This window comes from Nilaparvata lugens, chromosome 14 (assembly GCF_014356525.2).
Source record: "Nilaparvata lugens isolate BPH chromosome 14, ASM1435652v1, whole genome shotgun sequence".
Taxonomy (NCBI): Eukaryota; Metazoa; Arthropoda; class Insecta; order Hemiptera; family Delphacidae; genus Nilaparvata; species Nilaparvata lugens.
In genome coordinates, this window is record NC_052517.1 from 21,771,921 (window position 1) to 21,796,468 (window position 24,548).

Here is a 24,548-nt window from a genome sequence, read left to right on the forward strand (position 1 = left end):
GGCACTGTATGAGAGACTACCAGCGTCACATAGCTTCACCAAAAACAACTACTAGGACTATCGGCTTCAGTTAACACTCACATTTGCAACATAGACACCCTATACACTGTCTATTATTAGTGTGTTGTTGGGAGTGTAAGAGTGTAAGAAGGGCACAGTATGAGAGACTACCAGCGTCACATAGCTTCACCAAAAACAACTACTAGGCCTATCGGCTTCAGTTAACACTCACATTTGCAACATAGACACCCTATACACTGTCTATTATTAGTGTGTTGTTGAGAGTGTAAGAGTGTAAGAAGGGCACTGTATGAGAGACTACCAGCGTCACATAGCTTCACCAAAAACAACTACTAGGACTATCGGCTTCAGTTAACACTCACATTTGCAACATAGACACCCTATACACTGTCTATTATTAGTGTGTTGTTGGGAGTGTAAGAGTGTAAGAAGGGCACAGTATGAGAGACTACCAGCGTCACATAGCTTCACCAAAAACAACTACTAGGACTATCGGCTTCAGTTAAGTCGCATTTGCAACATAAAGGTCCTTTACCATGGCATATCATCACAATATGATACAGTATGATTATAAATGATACAGTATCAACTCAACATGATACAGTATCAACTCAACATGATACAGTATCAACTCAACATGATACAGTATCATCTCTCTGGGTAGCCGTCTAGTTGTCACCCCGACTACTTGACACCTGGTCATTTTGACCATAGGCGACTACTTGTACCCTCGTAAAAATATACCATTGCCGTCAAGTTATCACCCCGACTACTTGACACCTACTGGACCAAAGGTGCCAACTAGTCATGACCGTAAACGACAACTTGACACCTCGCACCTTCACGACAAGGTGTCCCCCCGACTAGTTGTCGCCTCCTCAGAAAGGAGACAAGTAGACGGGTATGGCGCACGTCTACTTGTCCCTGAAAACCGGGTTTGAAAGGGGACAAGAAGTCGGGGTGTCTAGTAGTCGGGGTGTCAAGTTATCGGGGTGTCAAGTTATCGGGGTGTCAAGTAGTTGGGGTGCCAAGTAGTCGGGGTGGCACCTAGTCGCGTACCCTCCTCTCCTATATACTTCTTCTTTTCTCTATGTTTTGACGCCTAACCTTATTTCCCGTCGATAGTTTAATTAAATTTAAAAGTAGCCTACTTTTAAAAGTTGCATGACAGTTTATTACGTCAATATTTGGAATAATATCCCTACTTATTTAACAGACTACCTCCAAATATTCGTGATTACTCTAAGAAGGATGTAATGTTGTATCTCAATAATAACAGCACAATCAATTTATAAAATTAATAATATTACAAACGTACTCATAATTTAAGAAACGTCAAGTTAAAAAACGACAGCATATGCTTACATTATTAGTATTTTTCAATTTTTGCTGGCTGAAGTTTTGAAATTTTCCTTTTATTGTCACTGCCGCCTGCCTCAACGATAAAAATGTACTATTACTTGTGTAAAACAATTTTTCCCTTATTATTTCATTCCTTTCTAATTAATTTTCATTTTTCCCTTTTTTCATTACTGTAATTCTGTATCAAAATCTGATGTATATTTCTTATTTCATGTTTGCATTTTGTATCAGTTTTCTTTCATTTTTTAAGTGTAATATTTATTTTCTCTAAGTTTATTTATCTTTTGTAACTCATTTTTTTCCTGTAACTGGGCACCCGCCGAAAAACCTTTGGGTTTGGCAGGACCCTCAACTGTTTGAATTGTGAATAAAATTTTGATTTGATTTGATAATGCAACTCCAATTCTTTTCAGGTTCATTCAGGTACTAGGAAATAGCTGCCAGTCATGATCAAGACTGAACTGAACCACGACTCTAGTGAACTACCATAACTCATCATTCGGAAGTGAACTAAAGTGATGGGTGAACTTGGTAGACATAGTTTAGCGAGATTCTCTCCAAACTGCCAGAATTAGTTTAATGAGAAACGTTGACGTTTTTAGTGAATCTAACTGAAGTGAACTACTCGTCATTCGAGAGCGAACTAAGTGTGAGTGAACTAGTTCTTTTTTTGTACAGCGCCTTAAGGGAATAAGTTAATGCAGACAGAAATTATTGGTTCAAACCTAATTGAATCAATGATTGTTGCTATTTTTCCAGTCAAGTACAATTATTATTTTATTGTGTATAGTTTTGGACGGTATTCGATACATTAATAATTCGATAGTCGATAATAAATTATTAATTCGATAGTTTGTGTTGTAACGGTACCCAAACAATGATATTGATGTATATATTTGAACTGTTTTCAATTTTGTCCCGAAACGTGACCTTTGATAGTCGACAATTCGATATTTTATACACGATGTAATTGATATTTGACTATTTATAAGTCGATATTTTATCACCACTTGATATTAGAATATCGCCTAAAAATAGACAAAGTATCGACGATTCGATACTTGAACTTCGATACACATTCGATATCGGAACAAACTCGATAATCGTAAGCTTTCAAGAGTGGCAATTATTTCTTCCATGTTTTTATTTACTTTGTGGCTGTTGATAATGATTTTATCATCATTGTGTAAAATATTGAAAAGAGGCTAGACTTGCAATGTTTTTCGTATTTATTAATAAATATCTTGTGTAAATAACAGTTCCCTCTTTATAAACCAATAAACGAATTTATTTTAATTGTTCTGTTATTTCAACGATGGTTATTTAATTCTAGTACTTGTTTTATTTTTTTAATCTTGAACGAAGTATTGTGTAATATTTTCTTCTTATTTTTTAGTATTTGTTGGTAGTACTAGATAGTGTGATTAAAGTATTGGTCAATTTTTTCAAATTTTATTTTGTATTTTATTATTAAATTTGGTATGAGTAAAGGCATTTTGATACAGTAAGATTAAGGTGCACATCAAACTGATAGAATCAATTTTGAAAGACCAGGGGAGCGTTGATGTAATCTATACTAATAAATAATTAGTTCATATTTTTAGGATAGTGGAGATCCACGTTAAAATGGCAGTATTTGATTAACATTGGTGTTGCTATCCTTGTCTATCATTCCACAAAGCAGATAGCGAATGTATCAAATCATAGTGTTGTGTATCAAGTTGAGATGATACTGTATCATATTGGTTTGATACAGTATCATGTCGTGATTGTTCTTGTTCTATAGGAAGTCCACGTTATAATGGCAGTATTTGATTAACATTGGTGTTGCTAGTCTTGTCTATCATTCCACAAAGCAGATAGCGAATGTATCAAATCATAGTGTTGTGTATCAAGTTGAGATGATACTGTATCATATTGTGTTGATACTGTATCATGTTGTGGTTGTTCTTGTTCTATAGTGAGGTCCACGTTATAATGGCAGTATTTGATTAACATTGGTGTTGCTATCCTTGTCTATCATCCACAAAGCAGATAGCGAATGTATCAAATCATAGTGTTGTGTATCTAGTTGAGATGATACTGTATCATATTGGTTTGATACAGTATCATGTTGTGATTGTTCTTGTTCTATAGTGAGGTCCACGTTATAATGGCAGTATTTGATTAACATTGGTGTTGCTATCCTTGTCTATCATTCCACAAAGCAGATAGCGCTATCCTTTTCTAACTCCGTGACATAATCAGATCGTTTCAAACAGTGTAGAAATATAGTTAACAAAATATTTCATCTCAATTATTTAATCATTGACAATATATATATTCTTGACGGATAAAATACAGTATAATTGATAATTCCAAACAAGAATGAACAGTTGATATTACATCAGATATACCGATAGATATCATCTATAGAAGGCAGAGAATCGCCAACACTGTTCTCCTATCTTTTGGTAGGGAGTTAGTGGGGAGGATATTTTTAATATTCTTTCCGAAGAATGGACATTGATATGTCCAAAGCTCCGCCAATTTATGTACATGCATAACAATATGATTATATCTATAGTTATTATATTACAAATTGCTTTTTCATATCATATACAGTTCAATAATTATTTTCTTAGTCTATATAATGTAAATTCATCTATAATGTTGCTGTATTGTAAGCTATTGTATATAAGTGTATAAGCCAGTATATATTGTAATCTACATAAATGAAGTACTCAATCAATCAATCAATCTTTCTCCACTGCCATAATAACGTGGACCTCACTGCAGCTGACAGGAAAATAATAATACCATTAGCTTTAATGGCAGTTTTCACACATAGGCAATATTAATATGTGTGAAAGCTCGCATAATAACTGAAGGTATTATTTTTCTGTCACTATGTGAACACACTAAGGCCCGGTTGCACAAAAGCCGGTTAAATTTTAATTGTGGTTTATTTTACGAGAAACAATCAGAGACGGCCTTTTTGAAAATACGGCTTCTCATATTGGTTCTCGTCGAGTTAATCACGATTAAAACTTAACCGGCTTTTGTGGAAACGGCACATAGTGTTCCATTCTCGTGGAATCTAATCATGATTGAAATTTAACAGGCTATTGTGCAACTGGGCCTACAATTTTTTTAATTTATTCTATGCTCAATTAGACCTTTTTTCTTCACAAATATTACATTTTTCATTCAACAGGCAAACTACATTGTTAAAAGACAATCTAGCAACAGAGCAAAGCGAGAAAGAGAGCGCTATCCGCTTTGTTGAATGATAGACAAGGATAGCAATACCATTGCTAATCAAACACTGCCATTATAATGTGGACCTCACTACAAAGAGAAAGAGAAAGATAATTTTTGATCATTCATTAATTCATTCACCACAAATTCTTGTGTAATTTATTTGTAAAAATCTGGTGTGGCGCACTCACACAACTTTCCTTGCCGTTATGAAAATTGATCACCTGACGCTAGTGTTCCCGCGCATCTCAAGTCTACTATTCGAAGATTTGAGCCAGCTGGTGACAGGGCAATAACGCTGGAGACACACATGAGGTCTGCTATCTCTTCATAGTGAATGATTTAATAGAATCAACAATAATTTGCAATTAAATAATCACATTTTCTCGAATTTAAAGCTATTTTCAATTTTAGGTGAAAATGTTACTGAACATTAATTGTAGAGATTTTCATGCTCAATCTACTCCACTTGAATTTTTTTTTGTTTGAATTGTATCTGAAGCCTTATAATTGGGGATCTATCTGCATTGATGGGGCGGAGCTCCTGAAATTTTTACAGATATGGGACTTGTGGCAGTTGATAGAGCTTATCGATGACTATTTTAGGTATGAATTTGATCAAAATCGTTGGAGCCGTTTCCGAGAAAATCACGAAAAACCCTGTTTTTGACAACATTTTTGCCATTTAAGCCGCCATCTTGAATTGCATTTGATCGAAATTGTTCGTGTCGGATCGTTATAGTGAAAGGATCTTAAGTTCCAAATTTCAAGTCATTCCGTTAATTGGGAGATGAGATATCGTGTACACAGACGCACATACACACACACACACACACACACACACACATACAGACCAATACCCAAAAACCAGTTTTATGGACTCAGGGGACCTTGAAACGTATAGAAATTTAGAAATTGGGGTACCTTATTGTTTTTCGGAAAGCAATACTTTCCTTACCTATGGTAATAGGGCAAGGAAAGTAAAAAACGTGTTAAATGGCTATATAATTATTATCAGAGAAAAATACGACAAGCGACATACAAATTGTCAAAATTAGTGTTTTTTATTTCAAAAACTTTTTGATTTTAACTTGATTGTTTTCATAAAAAAATGAATGTTTTTATTCAACGGGTTCTTGTATAACTATCATCATAAATTCACTGTCAGGTGCGATCATGATTTCGTGTTTTTTTGTACGAATTCGCAGTATTGTCAGTTCGTTTGTGGGATCCAAGTCCCTGACTCCATTCCTTGTCTTCTCTATTATCTCAGTGATGACTGCCGCATAGTGAACTGTCATGGTGTTATCCAGTGTTGATCTGATTGGAACTCCTTAACACACATTTACAACTTTTTATAAAATCATAAATATTTGAATATAGTATATTTCGCACCTAGAGCAGAAAATGAGACTTTTCCGGCTCGAAATCGGTTTTCAAGTCAGAGGCCGTAGGCCGAGGACTAGAAAAGATTGAGAGCCGGAAAAACATTTTTGCCCGTGGTGCGAACGCTATTTTTCGCCACACACAAAAATAAACAATATATATATGAGAATAGTTGTTTACTAAGCACTTCCGAAAGCAGAAGTGGAAGGTGATAGCTCTAGCAAATCTGAGGTAATCTGAATATCAGGAAATTGTCCAAGTATTTTAATTTTCTGTTCTGATTTGTCTAAATAGCCTAAAAGATTATGTGTGAGGTTGAGTTTATACTTTTTTATTCTTTCAAATGTCAATAAGATGATATTATTATAAATGTTTCAATTATTGAATAATGAACACAAAAAAGTTTTTTGATCAGCTGTCTTTTGATCACCTTTCTTAGTTCCATGTTAGCGGCTGGAAAGGGTACTCTTTTGGGCCTAGGCCGGAAACCTGTTCTGACGTCAGACGAGAGTCGTCTGCAAACAATGTCAGATGTCTTTCAGATCTACGTAGGGACTGGAAAACAGCTGCTTTCTGTGCAGTGTGGCGAAAAATTATTTTAATAGAATATCATCTCCATGAATTCCGTACTAGTATAGGTGGAGGCTAGGCTGGCAGACCTATAAAAACTATAGAGAGGTCCACGTTATAATGGCAGTGTTTGATTAGCAATGGTATTGCTATCCTTGTCTATCATTCAACAAAGCGGATAGCGCTATCTCTTTCTCGCTTTGCTCTGTTGCCAGATCGTCTTTCAACAATGTAGAATTGATTAACAAAACATTTCATCTTAATTGCGAAATAATTGAAAAATATAATTTCTTGCTTAATAAAATATAATTGATTATGTTAAACGAGAATGAACAGTTAATATTACATCAATAAACCTGTATCAGCTACCGTCTCTAGAAGGCATTGACAAGACAGAGGATCGGCAACGTTGTTCTATCTTTCTCAACTGCCATTATAACGTGGACCTTTCTATACCACATTTAGGTTAACATGGAAATGGAATTGATTGAGAGTGAGATACATTGATATCTATGATATAATAAAGGAAAGAACTGGCTTATTCACGTAGGAGAGAGGAAAATTATGTTTTCTCCCTCAGGAAAATTGCTGCCCTCGGCTTCGCCTCGGGCTTCAAACTTTTTCCCACAGGGAGAAAAAGTCGTACTTTTCACTCTAGATATGCATATAACTATTGATGCATCATCACGTCTCAACTACTCAACTGATTTACTTGACATTTTGCATATCAATTCTTAATTAACCAAGGATGGTTTACAGGCCTCAATTATTCAAGATTTTATTGCAATTTTTTTTTTATAGACCCTTGCGGAGCTCGCTAGTTTTTAATAAAAGATGCTAATTTGAAGTAAATCACACTTCTTATAGGTAATAATGTAATCTTACTATGGTGGATGATAGATAAAATTCTAAATAGATATGGGGGATGAATAATGTGAAAATTTTCTTTATATAAATACCTTCTCCATTAATAACAATTGTTCCCACTACTCCCTTGTGGGATTGAATTCTTTTCAGAGTGTCATCTACTTCGGTCTGAAAAAAAGAAGTTTAAAACAAAATTTTTTCTCCAAAATTACTATAAACTGTCTGTGTACACGATATCTCATCTCCCAATTATCGGAACGACTTGAAATTTGGAACTGAAGGTATCAAGGTAGGCCTATATTATTTCCAATTTTGTTTCCAATCACGGTATCACTATAGCCTTCTTAATATTTCAGACTCTGGAGAGTTTCAAGAGAAATAACTATAGAATGGCCCACAAACAAATATTTCAACTTGATAGAAAATAGAAAAGCAAGACTAATTTTTACTTTCCTTGCCCTATTACCATAGGTAAGGAAAGTATTGCTTTCCGAAAAAAATTAAGGTACCCCAATTTCCAAATTTCTATACGTTTCAAGGTCCCCTGAGTCCGAAAAAGTGGTTTTTGAGTATTGGTCTGTATGTGTGTGTGTGTATGAGTGTATGTGCGTCTGTGTACAAGATATCTCATCTCCCAATTAACGGAATGACTTGAAATTTGGAACGTAAGGTCCTTACACTATAAGGATCCGACACGAGCAATTTGGATCAAATTCAATCCAAGATGGCGGCTAAAATAGTGAAAATGTTGTCAAAAACAGGGTTTTCGCGATTTTTTTCAAAAACGGCTCCAACGATTTCGATCAAATTCATACCTAAAAAAGTCATTGATAAGCTTTATCAACTGCCATAAGTCCCATATCTGTAAAAATTCCAAGAGCTTCGCCCCATCTATTCAGAGTTTCATTTTATATTTCTAATTATCAGGCTTCAGATACAATTTAAACAAAAAAATCCAAGCGGAAAAGATTGAGCATAAAAATCTCTACAATTAATGTTCAGTAACATTTTCACCTAAAATTGAAAATAAGCTTGAAATTTGAGAATATGTGATTATCCAATTGCAAACTGTTGGCAACTGTTGATTGTATTGAATCATTCACTATGAAGAGATAGCAGACCTCGTGTGTCTGCAGCGTTATTATCCTGTCACCAGCTGGCTCAGATCTTTTCCATAACGGCAAGGAAAGTTGTGTGAGTGCGCCACACCAGATTTTTTTCTTATGCACTTTCAATGTTCAATTAATTTTTATTCCTATCAACACAATACAATATACATAAAAGAAATCAAAAATAAATTTTCAAAGACATACAAAAACAGGCTTCATGGCGGGGTGTGCTGATAAGTAAGAAAGGAGGAAAAATACCTACCGTACCTAGCCAACTATGGTTTCCCATGTAATAGGCAGGTAGAGGGTAGTAAGGAAAGAAGGGTGAAGAGGAGAAGAAAAAGGGAAGTATTGGAGAAGAAAGTAGGAAAAAGAGAAAAAAAATTGTAAGCAAGTCCACTTTAAACAAATGTATCTAAAAAGGTGCGTACAGATATACGCGCCGCGAACAGATGCCAAGCTTTTTATATCTGTATCTTACCGTTTCTGTAAAAATAAGATATAGCATAGAGAAACGATAGCATAAGTAGATATCCCATGGTATAGGGCGTTTATGTCGCAACTTTTACTGTTATCCCAAGCCGATAGTTAACGTATTTCTTTCCTATGCAGTTGTGTGCTGGTAGTCTCTCAAATTGTGCCGTTCATACACTATCACCACAACAAAACAGTGAAAATTGACAATAATCGACAGTAATCGGCTTGAGATAACAGTAAAAGTTGCGACATAAATTCCCTATAGCCTACCATGGGATATCTACTTACGCTATTGTTTCTCTATGAATATAGTCAGCAGATTAAAAGTGAATTGCTCATGTTCGCGGCGCGTATATCTGTACGCAACTAAAGAATTGGCCTTGCAAACAGTAGACATGCTTACAAACATGTTATTTTTATATTTTAAAAAAGAACGAAGGAGTGAATCAAATTTTTTGTACAACAAACTTAACCTGTAGAAAGGTTTGAATAATATGTGTTTAAAATTTGAAGCTGTTTGATCAATTCTTTAGTAGCCTATTTGTAGAACATACAAACAGACGGACAACGAATTTGGTCTCTAGTAAGTAAAAGTGAGAACTCGCTAACGCTCGATCAATTACTAATACTGGTCCTTACTATTTATTATTAATCAACACAAGGTGAGTAACAACTATTGTAGGTATTGCATTATGAAATAAATAATTCTTTAAAGCTGTAATCTTGGGAAGGTGATTATGGGCCCTAGCCTTATGCGTGGACTAGCCGTCAGGCTCGCTTCGCTCGCCATATCCGTCTAGCCAGGGGGCTCCGCCCCCTGGACCCCCGACTGGATCGTCCAAGAATAAGATCAGCAGGCTCGCTTCGCTTGCCTGCATTTTTCATTTGAGCATTTTTATCATATGTTAGGACAATCCAGTCGGGGGTCCAGACTAAACGTCTGGCTAAACGGATATGGCGAGCGAAGCGAGTAATATAATATTCCCAGGATTGAAGTAGCAGTGCCCAATCAATTTTTCCGTGATAAATGCATTTAAATCTTTAACTTGGTGCCAACCTAACAAAGTCAACTCAACTTAATGCCAAACTGACAAAATTATTAATTTAGTTGCCAGTTAACAACTGTTTCGAAGAGGTACCGTACTCTTCTATTTAGATTATAGTTCTATAGTAACATATGATATGAAAATTTCAATTATAATTAAGAGATTGGGAGAAGAAGAATATACATGCTAAAAGACGAACTTTAAACCCTTAAAAACAACCCTTAGAGTTTAAATATTGCCAAAAGATTTCTTAGTGCGCCTCTAAAGGGCCAACTGAACATACCTACCAAATTTGAACGTTTTTGGTCCGGTAGATTTTTAGTTATGCGAGTGAGTGAGTCAGTCAGTCAGTCAGTGAGTGAGTGCCATTTCGCATTTATATATAGATGATGAAAGATTATTCTATTTTCTTTTTGAGTTGCCTACATTACAACAAATGCTGGCTTAAATACTTAATATCGGAGACCGAGCTTCGCTCATGGAGTACAAAAGCATAAAAATTTATTACGAAAGAAGAAATCATAATAAAATTCATACAAAATCTTCTATCTAATCACAGTAAATTGAGATTAATTCCCAGATAAATGCAAAAATTTCCCTCACAAAGGCCCAGTTGCACAAAAGCCGGTTAAATTTTAATCCTGATTAACTTCACGTGAACCAAATCAGAGAAGACCAATTAAAAAGGATGGATCTACTGGAATTAATCAGGATTGAAATAACCTGGCTTTTTTGCAACCGGCACTAAGTACCTGATTGAATGATTTCAAAAGTTCAACAGCTGAGTCATAATTTTGACACAGTCCCACACACATGAACTCGCTCACTCACTTCCATCACCAACAGACGACGAAATAATTATTATCAGCTGTTTTTCCAAGGATGAATAATAATTATTCTTTTAATGTCCTTCAGCGAGTTTTCCCAGGTATAAGACCTAGTGCAATCTAATCTTTATATTATAAACCTACTATGTTCTGAATTTCGTGAGAATCGTTAGAGCCGTTTTCGAGATCCGGTGAAATAGGTACTAACATAATAAACATCTGAACATATAAACAGAGGTTGCTCGTTTAATAGTATAGGATATGATAGGTAAGTATTTAATAATTTATAAGAATTTATTAAATAATATAAGATAGTAATAAACGTAGGCATAAATATTAGTGATTAAACTTCCGGTAGTCGCGCCCTACTCAATCACACGAGCAGTCGCGTGTTGTATTTTGTACAACATCCAATTTTCCAAGTGTTATGTACTCTGTTTACTGTCAAAACATATTAATTTTATTAATTGTATAATTACTTTTTCCATTTTTTTACGCCTATGAACATTTGGATGATTACCATTTCATAGCCCAATAAGGGTACATCAAGCAAAGCCATCAATTCTGTGTTATTGGTTCGTTTACAGTCCCCGTATACAGTCTTTCCCTATGTTATGCACTGTGGCGACTAAATGGCACCTAAAGACTGAACCATTGCTCGGTTGATACTGCAACTCAGTGGAGTGATGGGGGAAAGTTTTGGAATGCATAGGTGACTCATTCACTGACACCACCCCATTCAATAGTTTTGTGCAGCAAAAAAAAACTGACACTGTTGTACTTTTTACAACAGCGCGACTGCCGGGAGGTTAAAGATGGAGGATTTCATTAGAAATTGCAGATAATCAACTTTTGGCATATTTTTACTGTATAATAATCTTTAAAATATTTATAGCTTTAGAACAGTAGCAGAAGTTCTGTGTTATACAAATAGCTTTTATTGAATATATTTAAAGCAATTATAAAATAATGAAAATTAGTACAAGACCTAAAAATAATAAACAAGATTCAATGCAATTTGAAACGCAAGAGTTATAACAATGAATTTACTTGAGTGAATCACACTAATAACTGGAAAAAACGAAAATATATTTACCATTTTAAGAAGTTTGTAGTATCTTTGGTATTTATCTATGAAGATAATGTACAGAAGCAAAAATAAATTCAAAACAACTTTGAGTTGAAAATAAACCTCAAAAAAAGCTCGATGAAGAATGGAGAAAATAAAAATTGAGGAATGTGTTTGATTGCACCAAATGAACATATGATAAATTTATAAATATGATTATATTTATAATAATATTGTAAAGTTTCAGTAGATCTCATCTATCATTTAGTACCAAATCCGACCATACGTTCAGAGATCTTAAATATCCATGACAATTTTTGAAAATTTTTCCACTAAAACCAAAGTGTCTCAGATTTGGCTGAAATTTGCACCATAGCTTGAAGTGACAAATGTAGGAGCCTAATTTGGCACCCCCAGCCGCTATACACAATGAGGAATTAATGCAGCTTCAAACAAAAAAATTTAAAATTTTAAAATGGTCATATCTAATGAACGGTAGGGAATTTTGCAAATATGATTCTAGATTAGTGTTTCTCGCATCAAAGAGCATAAGACCACATCGTTTGAGCAATTTTTATTTTCACAAAAAATTGATGAAAACCATGGACCACACTGAAACAAAAAGTATCTTAGATTTAGCTGAAATTTGCACCATAGATAAAGCTTGACCTGAGAAATTTCGGAACCAAATTTGCACCACCAACTACTGTACAGGGTGAGAGTTATGAAGCTGCAAACATAAAATTTTCAAATGGTCATATCTCCTGAACGGTAAAGGTGCGTACAGACTTTCGCTCTGCTCCGCAACCGAACGTCACTCCAGCAGAGCGATTGATGATCGACCGGCGAGCAACAGTGGTTCGACCGGGGAACGCGAGAAGATCTAACATCTTCCGTAACGTTCATGATGGGTGCGTGGGCGGTGCGACTGTGGTTCGATGGTGGTACGAGGGCGGTACGAGGGAGGAGCGTGCTCGGTGCGGGTTGGAAGCGCGAATATGTGTACGCAGCTTAACATCTTCCGTAACGTTCATGATGGGTGCGTGGGCGGAGCGACTGTGGTTCGATGGTGGTACGAGGGCGGTACGAGGGAGGAGCGTGCTCGGTGCGGGTTGGAAGCGCGAATATGTGTACGCAGCTTTAGATTTAGCTGAAATTTGCACCATAGATAAAGCTTGACCTGAGAAATTACGGAGCCAAATTTGCACCACCAACTACTGTACAGGGTGAGAGTTATGAAGCTGCAAACATAAAATTTTCAAATGGTCATATCTCCTGAACGGTAAGGAATTTTGCAAATGTGATTCCAGAATCGTGTTCCTCTCATCTAATACCATAAGATCACGAAGTTTGAGCGATTTTTATTTTTCAGAAAACAATTGAGAAAACCGTGGACTAACACCATCGTGAAACAAAAAGTGGGATACTATTAGCATAGAGAAACGATAGCATAAGTAGATATGCCATGGTATAGGGCGTTTATGTCGCAACTTTTACTGTTATCCCAAGCCGATAGTTCACGTAGTTCTTTCCTATGCAGCTGTGTGACACTGGTAGTCTCTCAAATTGTGCCGTTCATACACTATCACCTCAACAAAACAGTGAACATTTACAATAGTCGACAGTAATCGGCTTGAGATAACAGTAAAAGTTGCGACATAAATTCCCTATACCATGGGATATCTACTCACGCTATTGTTTCTCTATGCTATTAGTATCTCACATTGGCGAAATTCTCTCCTATTCGTGAGTTATACGCAATTGAGTTTTTATATTTTCCTGATCGGCGAGTGGAGGTGAGATTTTAGGCATAGAGAAACAAAAGCATAAGTAGATATGCCATGGTATAGGGCGTTTATGTCGCAACTTTTACTGTTATCTCAAGCCGATTACTGTCGATTATTGTAGATTTTTACCTTTATGACCGGGTAAGAGTGTATGAACGGCACTATATGAGAGACCACCAGCGTCACATAGCTTCACCAAAAACAACTACTAGGACTATCGGCTTCAGTTAACACTCACATTTGCAACATAGACACCCTATACACTGTCTATTATTAGTGTGTTGTTGGGAGTGTAGAAGGGCACAGTATGAGGACTACCAGCGTCACATAGCTTCACCAAAAACAACTACTAGGACTATCGCTTCAGTTAACACTCACATTGCAACATAGACACCTATACACTGTCTATTATTAGTGTGTGTTGGGAGTGTAAGAAGGGCACAGTATGAGAGACTACCAGCGTCACATAGCTTCACCAAAAACAACTACTAGGACTATCGGCTTCAGTAACACTCACATTTGCAACATAGACACCCTATACACTGTCTATTATTAGTGTGTGTTGGGAGTGTAAGAAGGGCACAGTATGAGAGACTACCAGCGTCACATAGCTTCACCAAAAACAACTACTAGGACTATCGCTTCAGTTAACACTCACATTTGCAACATAGACACCCTATACACTGTCTATTATTAGTGTGTTGTTGGGAGTGTAAGAAGGCACAGTATGAGAGACTACCAGCGTCACATAGCTTCACCAAAAACAACTACTAGGACTATCGGCTTCAGTTAACACTCACATTTGAACATAGACACCCTATACACTGTCTATTATTAGTGTGTTGTTGGGAGTGTAAGAAGGGCACAGTATGAGAGACTACCAGCGTCACATAGCTTCACCAAAAACAACTACTAGGACTATCGGCTTCAGTTAACACTCACATTTGCAACATAGACACCCTATACACTGTCTATTATTAGTGTGTTGTTGGGAGTGTAAGAAGGGCACAGTATGAGAGACTACCAGCGTCACATAGCTTCACCAAAAACAACTACTAGGACTATCGGCTTCAGTTAACACTCACATTTGCAACATAGACACCCTATACACTGTCTATTATAGTGTGTTGTTGGGAGTGTAAGAGTGTAAGAAGGGCACAGTATGAGAGACTACCAGCGTCACATAGCTTCACCAAAAACAACTACTAGGACTATCGGCTTCAGTTAACCTCACATTTGCAACATAGACACCCTATACACTGTCTATTATTAGTTTTGTGCAGCAAAAAAAAAACTGACACTGTTGTACTTTTTACAACAGCGCGACTGCCGGGAGGTTAAAGATGGAGGATTTCATTAGAAATTGCAGATAATCAACTTTTGGCATATTTTTACTGTATAATAATCTTTAAAATATTTATAGCTTTAGAATAGTAGCAGAAGTTCTGTGTTATACAAATAGCTTTTATTGAATATATTTAAAGCAATTATAAAATAATGAAAATTAGTACAAGACCTAAAAATAATAAACAAGATTCAATGCAATTTGAAACGCAGAGTTATAACAATGAATTTACTTGAGTGAATAACTGGAAAAAACGAAAATATATTTACCATTTTAAGAAGTTTGTAGTATCTTTGGTATTTATCTATGAAGATAATGTACAGAAGCAAAAAAAAAAAATTCAAAACAACTTTGAGTTGAAAATAAACTTCAAAAAAAGCTGGATCAAGAATGGAAAAAATAAAAATTGAGGAATGTGTTTGATTGCACCAAATGATCATATGATTATATTTATAATAATATTGTAAAGTTTCAGTAGATCTCATCTATCTATCATTTAGTACAAAATCCGACCATACGTTCAGAGATCTTAAATATCCATGAAAATTTTTCCACTAAAACCAAAGTGTCTCAGATTTGGCTGAAATTTGCACCATAGATAAAGCTTGACCTGAGAAATTACGGAGCCAAATTTGCACCACCAACTACTGTACAGGGTGAGAGTTATGAAGCTGCAAACATAAAATTTTCAAATGGTCATATCTCCTGAACGGTAGGGAATTTTGCAAATATGATTTCAGATTCGTTTTCCTCGTATCAAAAACCATAAGAACAAGAAGGTCGAGCGATTTTTTTTGCACAAAAAATTGATGAAAACCATGGACCACACTAGTGAAAACCATCGTGAACCACACTGAAACAAAAAGTATCTTAGATTTAGCTGAAATTTGCACCATAGATAAAGCTTGACCTGAGAAATTTTGGAGCCAAATTTGCACCACCAACTACTGTACAGGGTGAGAGTTATGAAGCTGCAAACATAATATTTTCAAATGGTTATATCTCCTGAACGGTAAAGGTGCGTACAGACTTTCGCTCTGCTCCGCAACCGAACGTCACTCCAGCAGAGCGATTGATGATCGACCGGCGAGCAACAGTGGTTCGACCGGGGAACGCGAGAAGATCTAACATCTTCCGTAACGTTCATGATGGGTGCGTGGGCGGTGCGACTGTGGTTCGATGGTGGTACGAGGGCGGTACGAGGGAGGAGCGTGCTCGGTGCGGGTTGGAAGCGCGAATATGTGTACGCAGCTTAACATCTTCCGTAACGTTCATGATGGGTGCGTGGGCGTAGCGACTGTGGTTCGATGGTGGTACGAGTGCGGTACGAGGGAGGAGCGTGCTCGGTGCGGGTTGGAAGCGCGAATATGTGTACGCAGCTTTAGATTTAGCTGAAATTTGCACCATAGATAAAGCTTGACCTGAGAAATTACGGAGCCAAATTTGCACCACCAACTACTGTACAGGGTGAGAGTTATGAAGCTGCAAACATAAAATTTTCAAATGGTCATATCTCCTGAACGGTAAGGAATTTTGCAAATGTGATTCCAGAATCGTGTTCCTCTCATCTAATACCATAAGATCACGAAGTTTGAGCGATTTTTATTTTTCACAAAACAATTGAGAAAAACCGTGGACTATCACCATCGTGAAACAAAAAGTGGGATACTATTAGCATAGAGAAACGATAGCATAAGTAGATATCCCATGGTATAGGGCGTTTATGTCGCAACTTTTACTGTTATCCCAAGCCGATAGTTCACGTAGTTCTTTCCTATGCAGCTGTGTGACGCTGGTAGTCTCTCAAATTGTGCCGTTCATACACTATCACCCCAACAAAACAGTGAACATTTACAATAGTCGACAGTAATCGGCTGAGATAACAGTAAAAGTTGCGACATAAATTCCCTATACCATGGGATATCTACTCACGCTATTGTTTCTCTATGCTATTAGTATCTCACATTGGCGAAATTCTCTCCTATTCGTGAGTTATACGCAATTGAGTTTTTATATTTTCCTGATCGGCGAGTGGAGGTGAGATTTTAGGCATAGAGAAACAAAAGCATAAGTAGATATGCCATGGTATAGGGCGTTTATGTCGCAACTTTTACTGTTATCTCAAGCCGATTACTGTCGATTATTGTCAATTTTCACTGTTTTGTTGGGGCGATAGTGTATGAACGGCACTATATGAGAGACCACCAGCGTCACATAGCTTCATCAAAAACAACTACTAGACTATCGGCTTCAGTTAACACTCACATTTGCAACATAGACACCCTATACACTGTCTATTATTAGTGTGTTTTTGGGAGTGTAAGAAGGGCAAAGTATGAGAGACTACCAGCATCACATAGCTTCACCAAAAACAACTACTAGACTATCGGCTGCAGTTAACACTCACATTTGCAACAAGACACCCTATACACTGTCTATTATTAGTGTGTTGTTGGAGTGTAAGAGTGTAAGAAGGCACAGTATGAGAGACTACCAGCGTCACATAGCTTCATCAAAAACAACTACTAGACTATCGGCTTCAGTTAACACTCACATTTGCAACATAGACCCCTATACACTGTCTATATTAGTGTGTTGTTGAGAGTGTAAGAGTGTAAGAAGGCACAGTATGAGAGACTACCAGCGTTACATAGCTTCACCAAAAACAACTACTAGGACTATCGGCTTCAGTTAACACTCACATTTGCAACAAAGACACCCTATACACTGTCTATTATTAGTGTGTGTTGGGAGTGTAAGAGTGTAAGAAGGGCACAGTATGAGAGACTACCAGCGTCACATAGCTTCATCAAAAACAACTACTAGGACTATCGGCTGCAGTTAACACTCACATTTGCAACATAGACACCTATACACTGTCTATATTAGTGTGTTGTTGGAGTGTAAGAAGGGCAAAGTATGAGAGACTACCAGCGTTACATAGCTTCACCAAAAACAACTACTAGGACTATCGGCTTCAGTAACACTCACATTTGCAACATAGACCCCTATACACTGTCTATTATTAGTGTGTTGTTGAGAGTGTAAGAGTGTAAGAAGGGCAAAGTATGAGAGACTACCAGCGTCACATAGCATCACCAAAAACACTACTAGGACTATCGGCTTCAGTTAACACTCACATTTGCAACATAGACACCCTATACACTGTCTATTATTAGTGTGTTGTTGTGAGTGTAAGAAGGGCACAGTATGAGAGACTACCAGCGTCACATAGCATCACCAAAAACACTACTAGGACTATCGGCTGCAGTTAACACTCACATTTGCAACATAGACACCCTATACACTGTCTATATTAGTGTGTTGTTGGGAGTGTAGAAGGGCACAGTATGAGAGACTACCAGCGTCACATAGCTTCATCAAAAACAACTACTAGGACTATCGGCTGCAGTTAACACTCACATTTGCAACAAAGACACCCTATACACTGTCTATTATTAGTGTGTTGTTGGGAGTGTAAGAGTGTAAGAAGGGCACAGTATGAGAGACTACCAGCGTCACATAGCTTCACCAAAAACAACTACTAGGACTATCGGCTTCAGTTAACACTCACATTTGCAACATAGACACCCTATACACTGTCTATTATTAGTGTGTTGTTGGGAGTGTAAGAGTGTAAGAAGGGCACAGTATGAGAAACTACCAGCGTCACATAGCTTCACCAAAAACAACTACTTGAGATAACAGTAAAAGTTGCGACATAAACGCCCTATACCATGGCATATCTATCTACTTATGATATTGTTTCTCTATGTTTTAGGTTTCAGTGAATAACTTGAGATTCTTATTTTGAGTTTCAATTTGATTATTTATTCTACTATAATAACAAAACTGATGTAGGCCTACTAGTATCTCACACTAAACTAGAATATTCTATATTTTTCCATTTATTGAAAACTATTTTACAAAATTCATATCACATATTTTTATAGACTCTGTATCACATGCATAATATTAAATTTATAGTGAGACTCATCCCCTGCTGTCAGCATTGGTTAAATGGGAATCATTCGTGTTTTACATGGGAGAATGCTGCCAGTTTGAGATAAGTCTCATCAAAGGCACTTTTCAATACTTTCTTTGTTTTTATTGACTATTATCTCCTATTATTTTTTATCTCCTATAATATGTTGATTTCTATTCTCCTGAGAAAACTCTTCCTTGGTAGATTTATTCTTTTCACTCTTGAAGCGGTCCTCTAACATGCCTGGCTCCTGAAATCAAAAATGATTAATTTATCAACTTTCTATTTTTAAAATATTTCATTTAATTTTCCTCCGTACAGGAACTTGACATTGTTGAGAATAATATCGTAATTGAATAATTATTGTTGATTCTTGTTATAGTGAGGTCCACGTTATAATGGCAGTGTTTGATTGACAGTGGTATTGCTATCCTTGTTGTCTATCATTCAACAAAGCAGATAGCGAATGTATCAAATAATAGTGTTGTGTATCAAGTTGAGATGACACTGTATCATATTGGTTTGATACTGTAACATGTTGTGGTTGTTCTTGTTCTATAGTGAGGTCCACGTTATAATGGCAGTGTTTGATTGACAGTGGTATTGCTATCCTTGTTGCCTATCATTCAACAAAGCAGATAGCGAATGTATCAAATAATAGTGTTGTGTATCAAGTTGAGATGACACTGTATCATATTGTGTTGATACTGTATCATGTTGTGGTTGTTCTTGTTCTATAGTGAGGTCCACGTTATAATGGCAGTATTTGATTAACATTGGTGTTGCTATCCTTGTCTATCATTCCACAAAGCAGATAGCGAATGTATCAAATAATAGTGTTGTGTATCAAGTTGAGATGACACTGTATCATATTGGTTTGATACTGTAACATGTTGTGGTTGTTCTTGTTCTATAGTGAGGTCCACGTTATAATGGCAGTGTTTGATTGACAGTGGTATTGCTATCCTTGTTGTCTATCATTCAACAAAGCGGACAGCGCTACCTCTTTCTCGCTTCGATCTGTTGCCAGATCGTCTTTTAACAATGTAGAATTAATCATTATTTAACAAAATATTTCATCTAAATTATGAAAATTCATTATCGTAGAATATAATTTCTTGCTTAATAGAATATAATTGATTATTTTGAACGAGAAAGAACAGTTAATATTACTGAATGAAAAAGACTAAGAAATTGTCAAAAAACCACTGATTTATTGATAATTAGAAAGACCGGTTTCGGTTATTACAACATGTCAATCTCCGATAAACTAAAACTAAATACAAGAGCAGCAGAATTTATACTAGTAGGCGAGAACTGCTATTGGTCGAGGGCATGAACGCCTGCCATTGGCCTAGCTAGACAGTCTCCTCCCACTCGACGGTGTGACAAAATGGCGGCTTAAGCAACAGAATCGACATGATAACAAAATTTACTTTCTGTACAAAGTAAGAACCAAGAAAACAAGTGTGAAAGATAATAAACAAATATGTAAATGGAAAAACTATTGACTAATGTATGCTTACAATTTTATGATAAAACTAAATTCGTAGTGTTGTATTGGTTGAAATGAATCTGGTCATTTAAATTATACTGGAATTTTCCTTAATTACTCTTGTTACTTCTAAAGCCTCTAGAATATTCAAAGATCTGCCTTTGTTATTAACCTGCAGAAACTCAACATTCTCCTTAACTGTGAACTTGTACAGAAAGTAAATTTTATTATCATGGCGATTCTGTTGCTTAAGCCGCCATTTTGTCACACCGTTGAGTGGGAGGAGACTGTCTAGCTATCCTTGTTGTCTATCATTCAACAAAGCAGATAGCGAATGTATCAAATAATACTGTTGTGTATCAAGTTGAGATGACACTGTATCATATTGGTTTGATACTGTAACATGTTGTGGTTGTTCTTGTTCTATAGTGAGGTCCACGTTATAATGGCAGTATTTGATTGACAGTGGTATTGCTATCCTTTGTTGCCTATCATTCAACAAAGCAGATAGCGAATGTATCAAATAATAGTGTTGTGTATCAAGTTGAGATGACACTGTATCATATTGTGTTGATACTGTATCATGTTGTGGTTGTTCTTGTTCTATAGTGAGGTCCACGTTATAATGGCAGTGTTTGATTGACAGTGGTATTGCTATCCTTGTTGTCTATCATTCAACAAAGCGGACAGCGCTACCTCTTTCTCGCTTCGATCTGTTGCCAGATCGTCTTTTAACAATGTAGAATTAATCATTATTTAACAAAATATTTTATCTAAATTTATTATGAAAATTCATTATTGTAGAATATAATTTCTTGCTTAATAGAATATAATTGATTATTTTGAACGAGAAAGAACAAGTTAATATTACTGAATGAAAAAGACTAAGAAATTGTCAAAAAACCACTGATTTATTGATAATTAGAAAGACCGGTTTCGGTTATTACAACATTGTCAATCTCCGATAAACTAAAACTAAATACAAGAGCAGCAGAATTTATACTAGTAGGCGAGAACTGCTATTGGTCGAGGGCATGAACGCCTGCCATTGGCCTAGCTAGACAGTCTCCTCCCACTCAACGGTGTGACAAAATGGCGGCTTAAGCAACAGAATCGACATGATAATAAAATTTACTTTCTGTACAAAGTAAGAACCAAGAAAACAAGTGTGAAAGATAATAAAACAAATATGTAAATGGAAAAACTATTGACTAATGTATGCTTACAATTTTATGATAAAACTAAATTCGTAGTGTTGTATTGGTTGAAATGAATCTGGTCATTTAAATTATACTGGAAATTTTCCTTAATTACTCTTGTTACTTCTAAAGCCTCTAGAATATTCAAAGATCTGCCTTTGTTATTAACCTGCAGAAACTCAACATTCTCCTTAACTGTGAACTTGTACAGAAAGTAAATTTTATTATCATGGCGATTCTGTTGCTTAAGCCGCCATTTTGTCACACCGTTGAGTGGGAGGAGACTGTCTAGCTAGGCCAATGGCAGACGTTCATGCCCTCGACCAATAGCAGTACTCGCCTACTAGTATAAATTCTTATTGAATGAAAATATGAATTTTGAAATATGAATATGAATTTGAAATATGAATTCATTTTCATTCAATATAATTACCACAATATCAACTTCTCAACTACACAAAAAGTATAAATTCTGCTGCTCTTGTATTTAGTTTTAGTTTATCAGAGATTGACAATGGTGTAATAACCGAAACCGGTCTTTCTAATTATCAATAAATCAGTGGTTTTTTGACAATTTCTTAGTCTTTTTCATTCAATATGAATAATTACCACAAACTTCTCAACTACACAAAAAGTTAATATTACATTAATAAACCTGCATCAGCTATCATCTATAGAAGGCATTGACAAGAGAGAGGATCGGCAACGTTGTTCTCCTATCTTTCTCCACTGCCATTATTTATTTATACATTGATAGATACAATATAATTCTCAACTATTAATGATTGTGAGAGGAACAACAGGCTTAAAGCCCAAGACTGTTCCTTTCCCAAATTTAGATAGAAATTGTCCAAAAATAGGTTATGTTTACAGTTCATGATTTTTGTCCAATTTTGAGTCCAAAATATTTATAAACTAGAAATTTGAAATTTAGATAACTTGAAAAACAAATAACGTGGACCTCACTATAGTAATACACAGTTATTCTATCTGAAAAATATTTTATTGGTTAAATATATCTCTCCACTAGACGTCAGGCTCGCTTCGCTCGCCATATCCGTCTAGCCAGGGGGCTCCGCCCCGAGCCCCCTGGACCCCTGACTGGATCGTCCAAGAATGAGATCAGCAGGCTCGCTTCGCTCGCCTGCATTTTTCATTTGAGCATTTTTATCATATGTTAGGATAATCCAGTCGGGGGTCCAGACTAAACGGATATGGCGAGCGAAGCGAGCCTGACGGCTAGTAATATAATATTCCCAGGATTGAAGTAGCAGTGCCCAATCAATTTTCCCGCGATAAATGCATTTAAATCTTCAACTTGGTGCCAACCTAACAAAGTCAACTCAACTTAATGCCAACCTGACAAAATTATTAATTTAGTTGCCAGATAACAACTGTTTCGAAGAGGTTCTCTATCTAGATTATAGTTCTATAGTAACATATGATATGGAAATTTCAATTATAATTAAGAGATTGGGAGAAGAAGAATATACATGCTAAAAGTCGAACTTTAAACCCTTAAAAACAACCCTTAGAGTTGAAATATTGCCAAAAGATTTCTTAGTGCGCCTCTAAAGGGCCAACTGAGCATACCTACCAAATTTGAACGTTTTTGGTCCGGTAGATTTTTAGTTATGCGAGTGAGTGAGTCTGTTAGTCAGTGAGTGAGTGCCATTTCGCTTTTATATATATATAGATGACTTGATGATACATTTCAATAATTTAGATAAAATATTCTGTTAGATCATTATATTTCATTCTTTTCTGCAAACGATTTGAACGGTGCGGTGTTAGAAAAGGATAGCATTATCAGCTTTGTGGAATGATAGACAAGGATAGCAACACCAATGTTAACCAGGTGTTGACTTTATAATGTGTATCTCATTATGGGTGACTTAATTGATGACTCTTTTTGGCAAAAATTATAGTTACAATAATTGCCCAGTTAACAATTTTAACCGACAATAATACGTAATTGACCGAGCGAAGTGAGGTCTAAGATTCAAGTCGACGGTTTGGCATTTCTCTTCATGTTTAAATGTTTATATGTTGCGCATTTACGGCGAAACGCGGTGATAGATTTTCATGAAATTTGACAGGTATGTTCCTTTTTTAATTGCGCGTTGACGTATATACAAGGTTTTTGGAAATTTTGCATTTCAAGGATAATATAAAAGGAAAAAGGAGCCTCCTTCATACGCCAATTTAGAGTAAAAATCAGACTATAGAATTATTCATCATAAATCAGCTGACAAGTGATTACACAGATGTGTGGAGAAGCCAGTCTATTGCTGTATTTCCATAATGTCTATTATAGTTTCAATCAGGTACTTGTGGATGAGAATACTGCGTGAGGTCTACTGTTCACAGAGCTACTAGTCTTATAATATTGAAAACTTTTGGAAAACTAACGACTGGTGAATATTTCAACCCAAGATTAAAACAAAGCTTCTTTTATTGAAACAAAACTTTGTACAAAATAATGGAATAATATAAATAAATGCAACATTCGACTAATTATATCAGGAGATAGGAAAAAATTGCACGAAAAATAAAACATCCAGATTCCCTCACGTTAATGAAATTTTTGAAAATACAATTGTAATACATTACATTTAATAATCTAATTTGAAAATTCAATTATGGAATCATTATAAAATAATTAGAAATATTTCAAAATAAACCTCTTACTACCTAAATATAACGAATTTAAATACATACTACATTCTATAGATTATTAACCAACTAAAAACTATTCAAAAA

General features: G+C 35.9%; 3 protein-coding genes across 8 annotated transcripts in view; 1 reads left to right on the plus strand and 2 right to left on the minus strand.

Moving 5' to 3' along the window:
* LOC111057265 (cyclin-dependent kinase 12) overlaps positions 1–2,679 on the plus strand; it is a 95,496-nt gene extending 92,817 nt beyond the window's left edge. For all 3 annotated transcript variants that reach the window (XM_039441079.1, XM_039441077.1, XM_039441078.1), the window contains one exon: positions 1,797–2,679. In XM_039441079.1, the coding sequence (XP_039297013.1) occupies positions 1,797–1,813 (17 nt within the window). In that variant the 3' untranslated portion in view covers positions 1,814–2,679. The remainder of the gene's footprint in view (positions 1–1,796) is intronic.
* Positions 2,680–5,727: 3,048 nt separating this feature from the next.
* LOC111058189 (dynein light chain roadblock-type 2) lies at positions 5,728–15,549 on the minus strand. 2 transcript variants are annotated; one of them, XM_039441084.1, is made up of 3 exons: positions 15,376–15,549; positions 7,539–7,614; positions 5,728–5,956 (listed from the first exon to the last, which is right to left on the minus strand). In XM_039441084.1, exons 1-3 carry the CDS (start codon positions 15,544–15,546, stop codon positions 5,745–5,747), a joined length of 459 nt encoding a protein of 152 aa, XP_039297018.1. In that variant the 5' UTR covers positions 15,547–15,549; the 3' UTR covers positions 5,728–5,744. The 2 variants fall into 2 exon arrangements, with proteins under 2 accessions (XP_039297018.1, XP_039297019.1); XM_039441085.1 differs by lacking the exon at positions 15,376–15,549 and adding an exon at positions 12,002–12,407.
* A 3,642-nt stretch (positions 15,550–19,191) lies between these two features.
* LOC120348918 (6-phosphofructo-2-kinase/fructose-2,6-bisphosphatase 1-like) overlaps positions 19,192–24,548 on the minus strand; it is a 60,576-nt gene continuing 55,219 nt past the window's right edge. For all 3 annotated transcript variants that reach the window (XM_039441086.1, XM_039441088.1, XM_039441089.1), the window contains exon 10: positions 19,192–19,341. In XM_039441086.1, the coding sequence (XP_039297020.1) occupies positions 19,234–19,341 (108 nt within the window). In that variant the 3' untranslated portion in view covers positions 19,192–19,233. The remainder of the gene's footprint in view (positions 19,342–24,548) is intronic.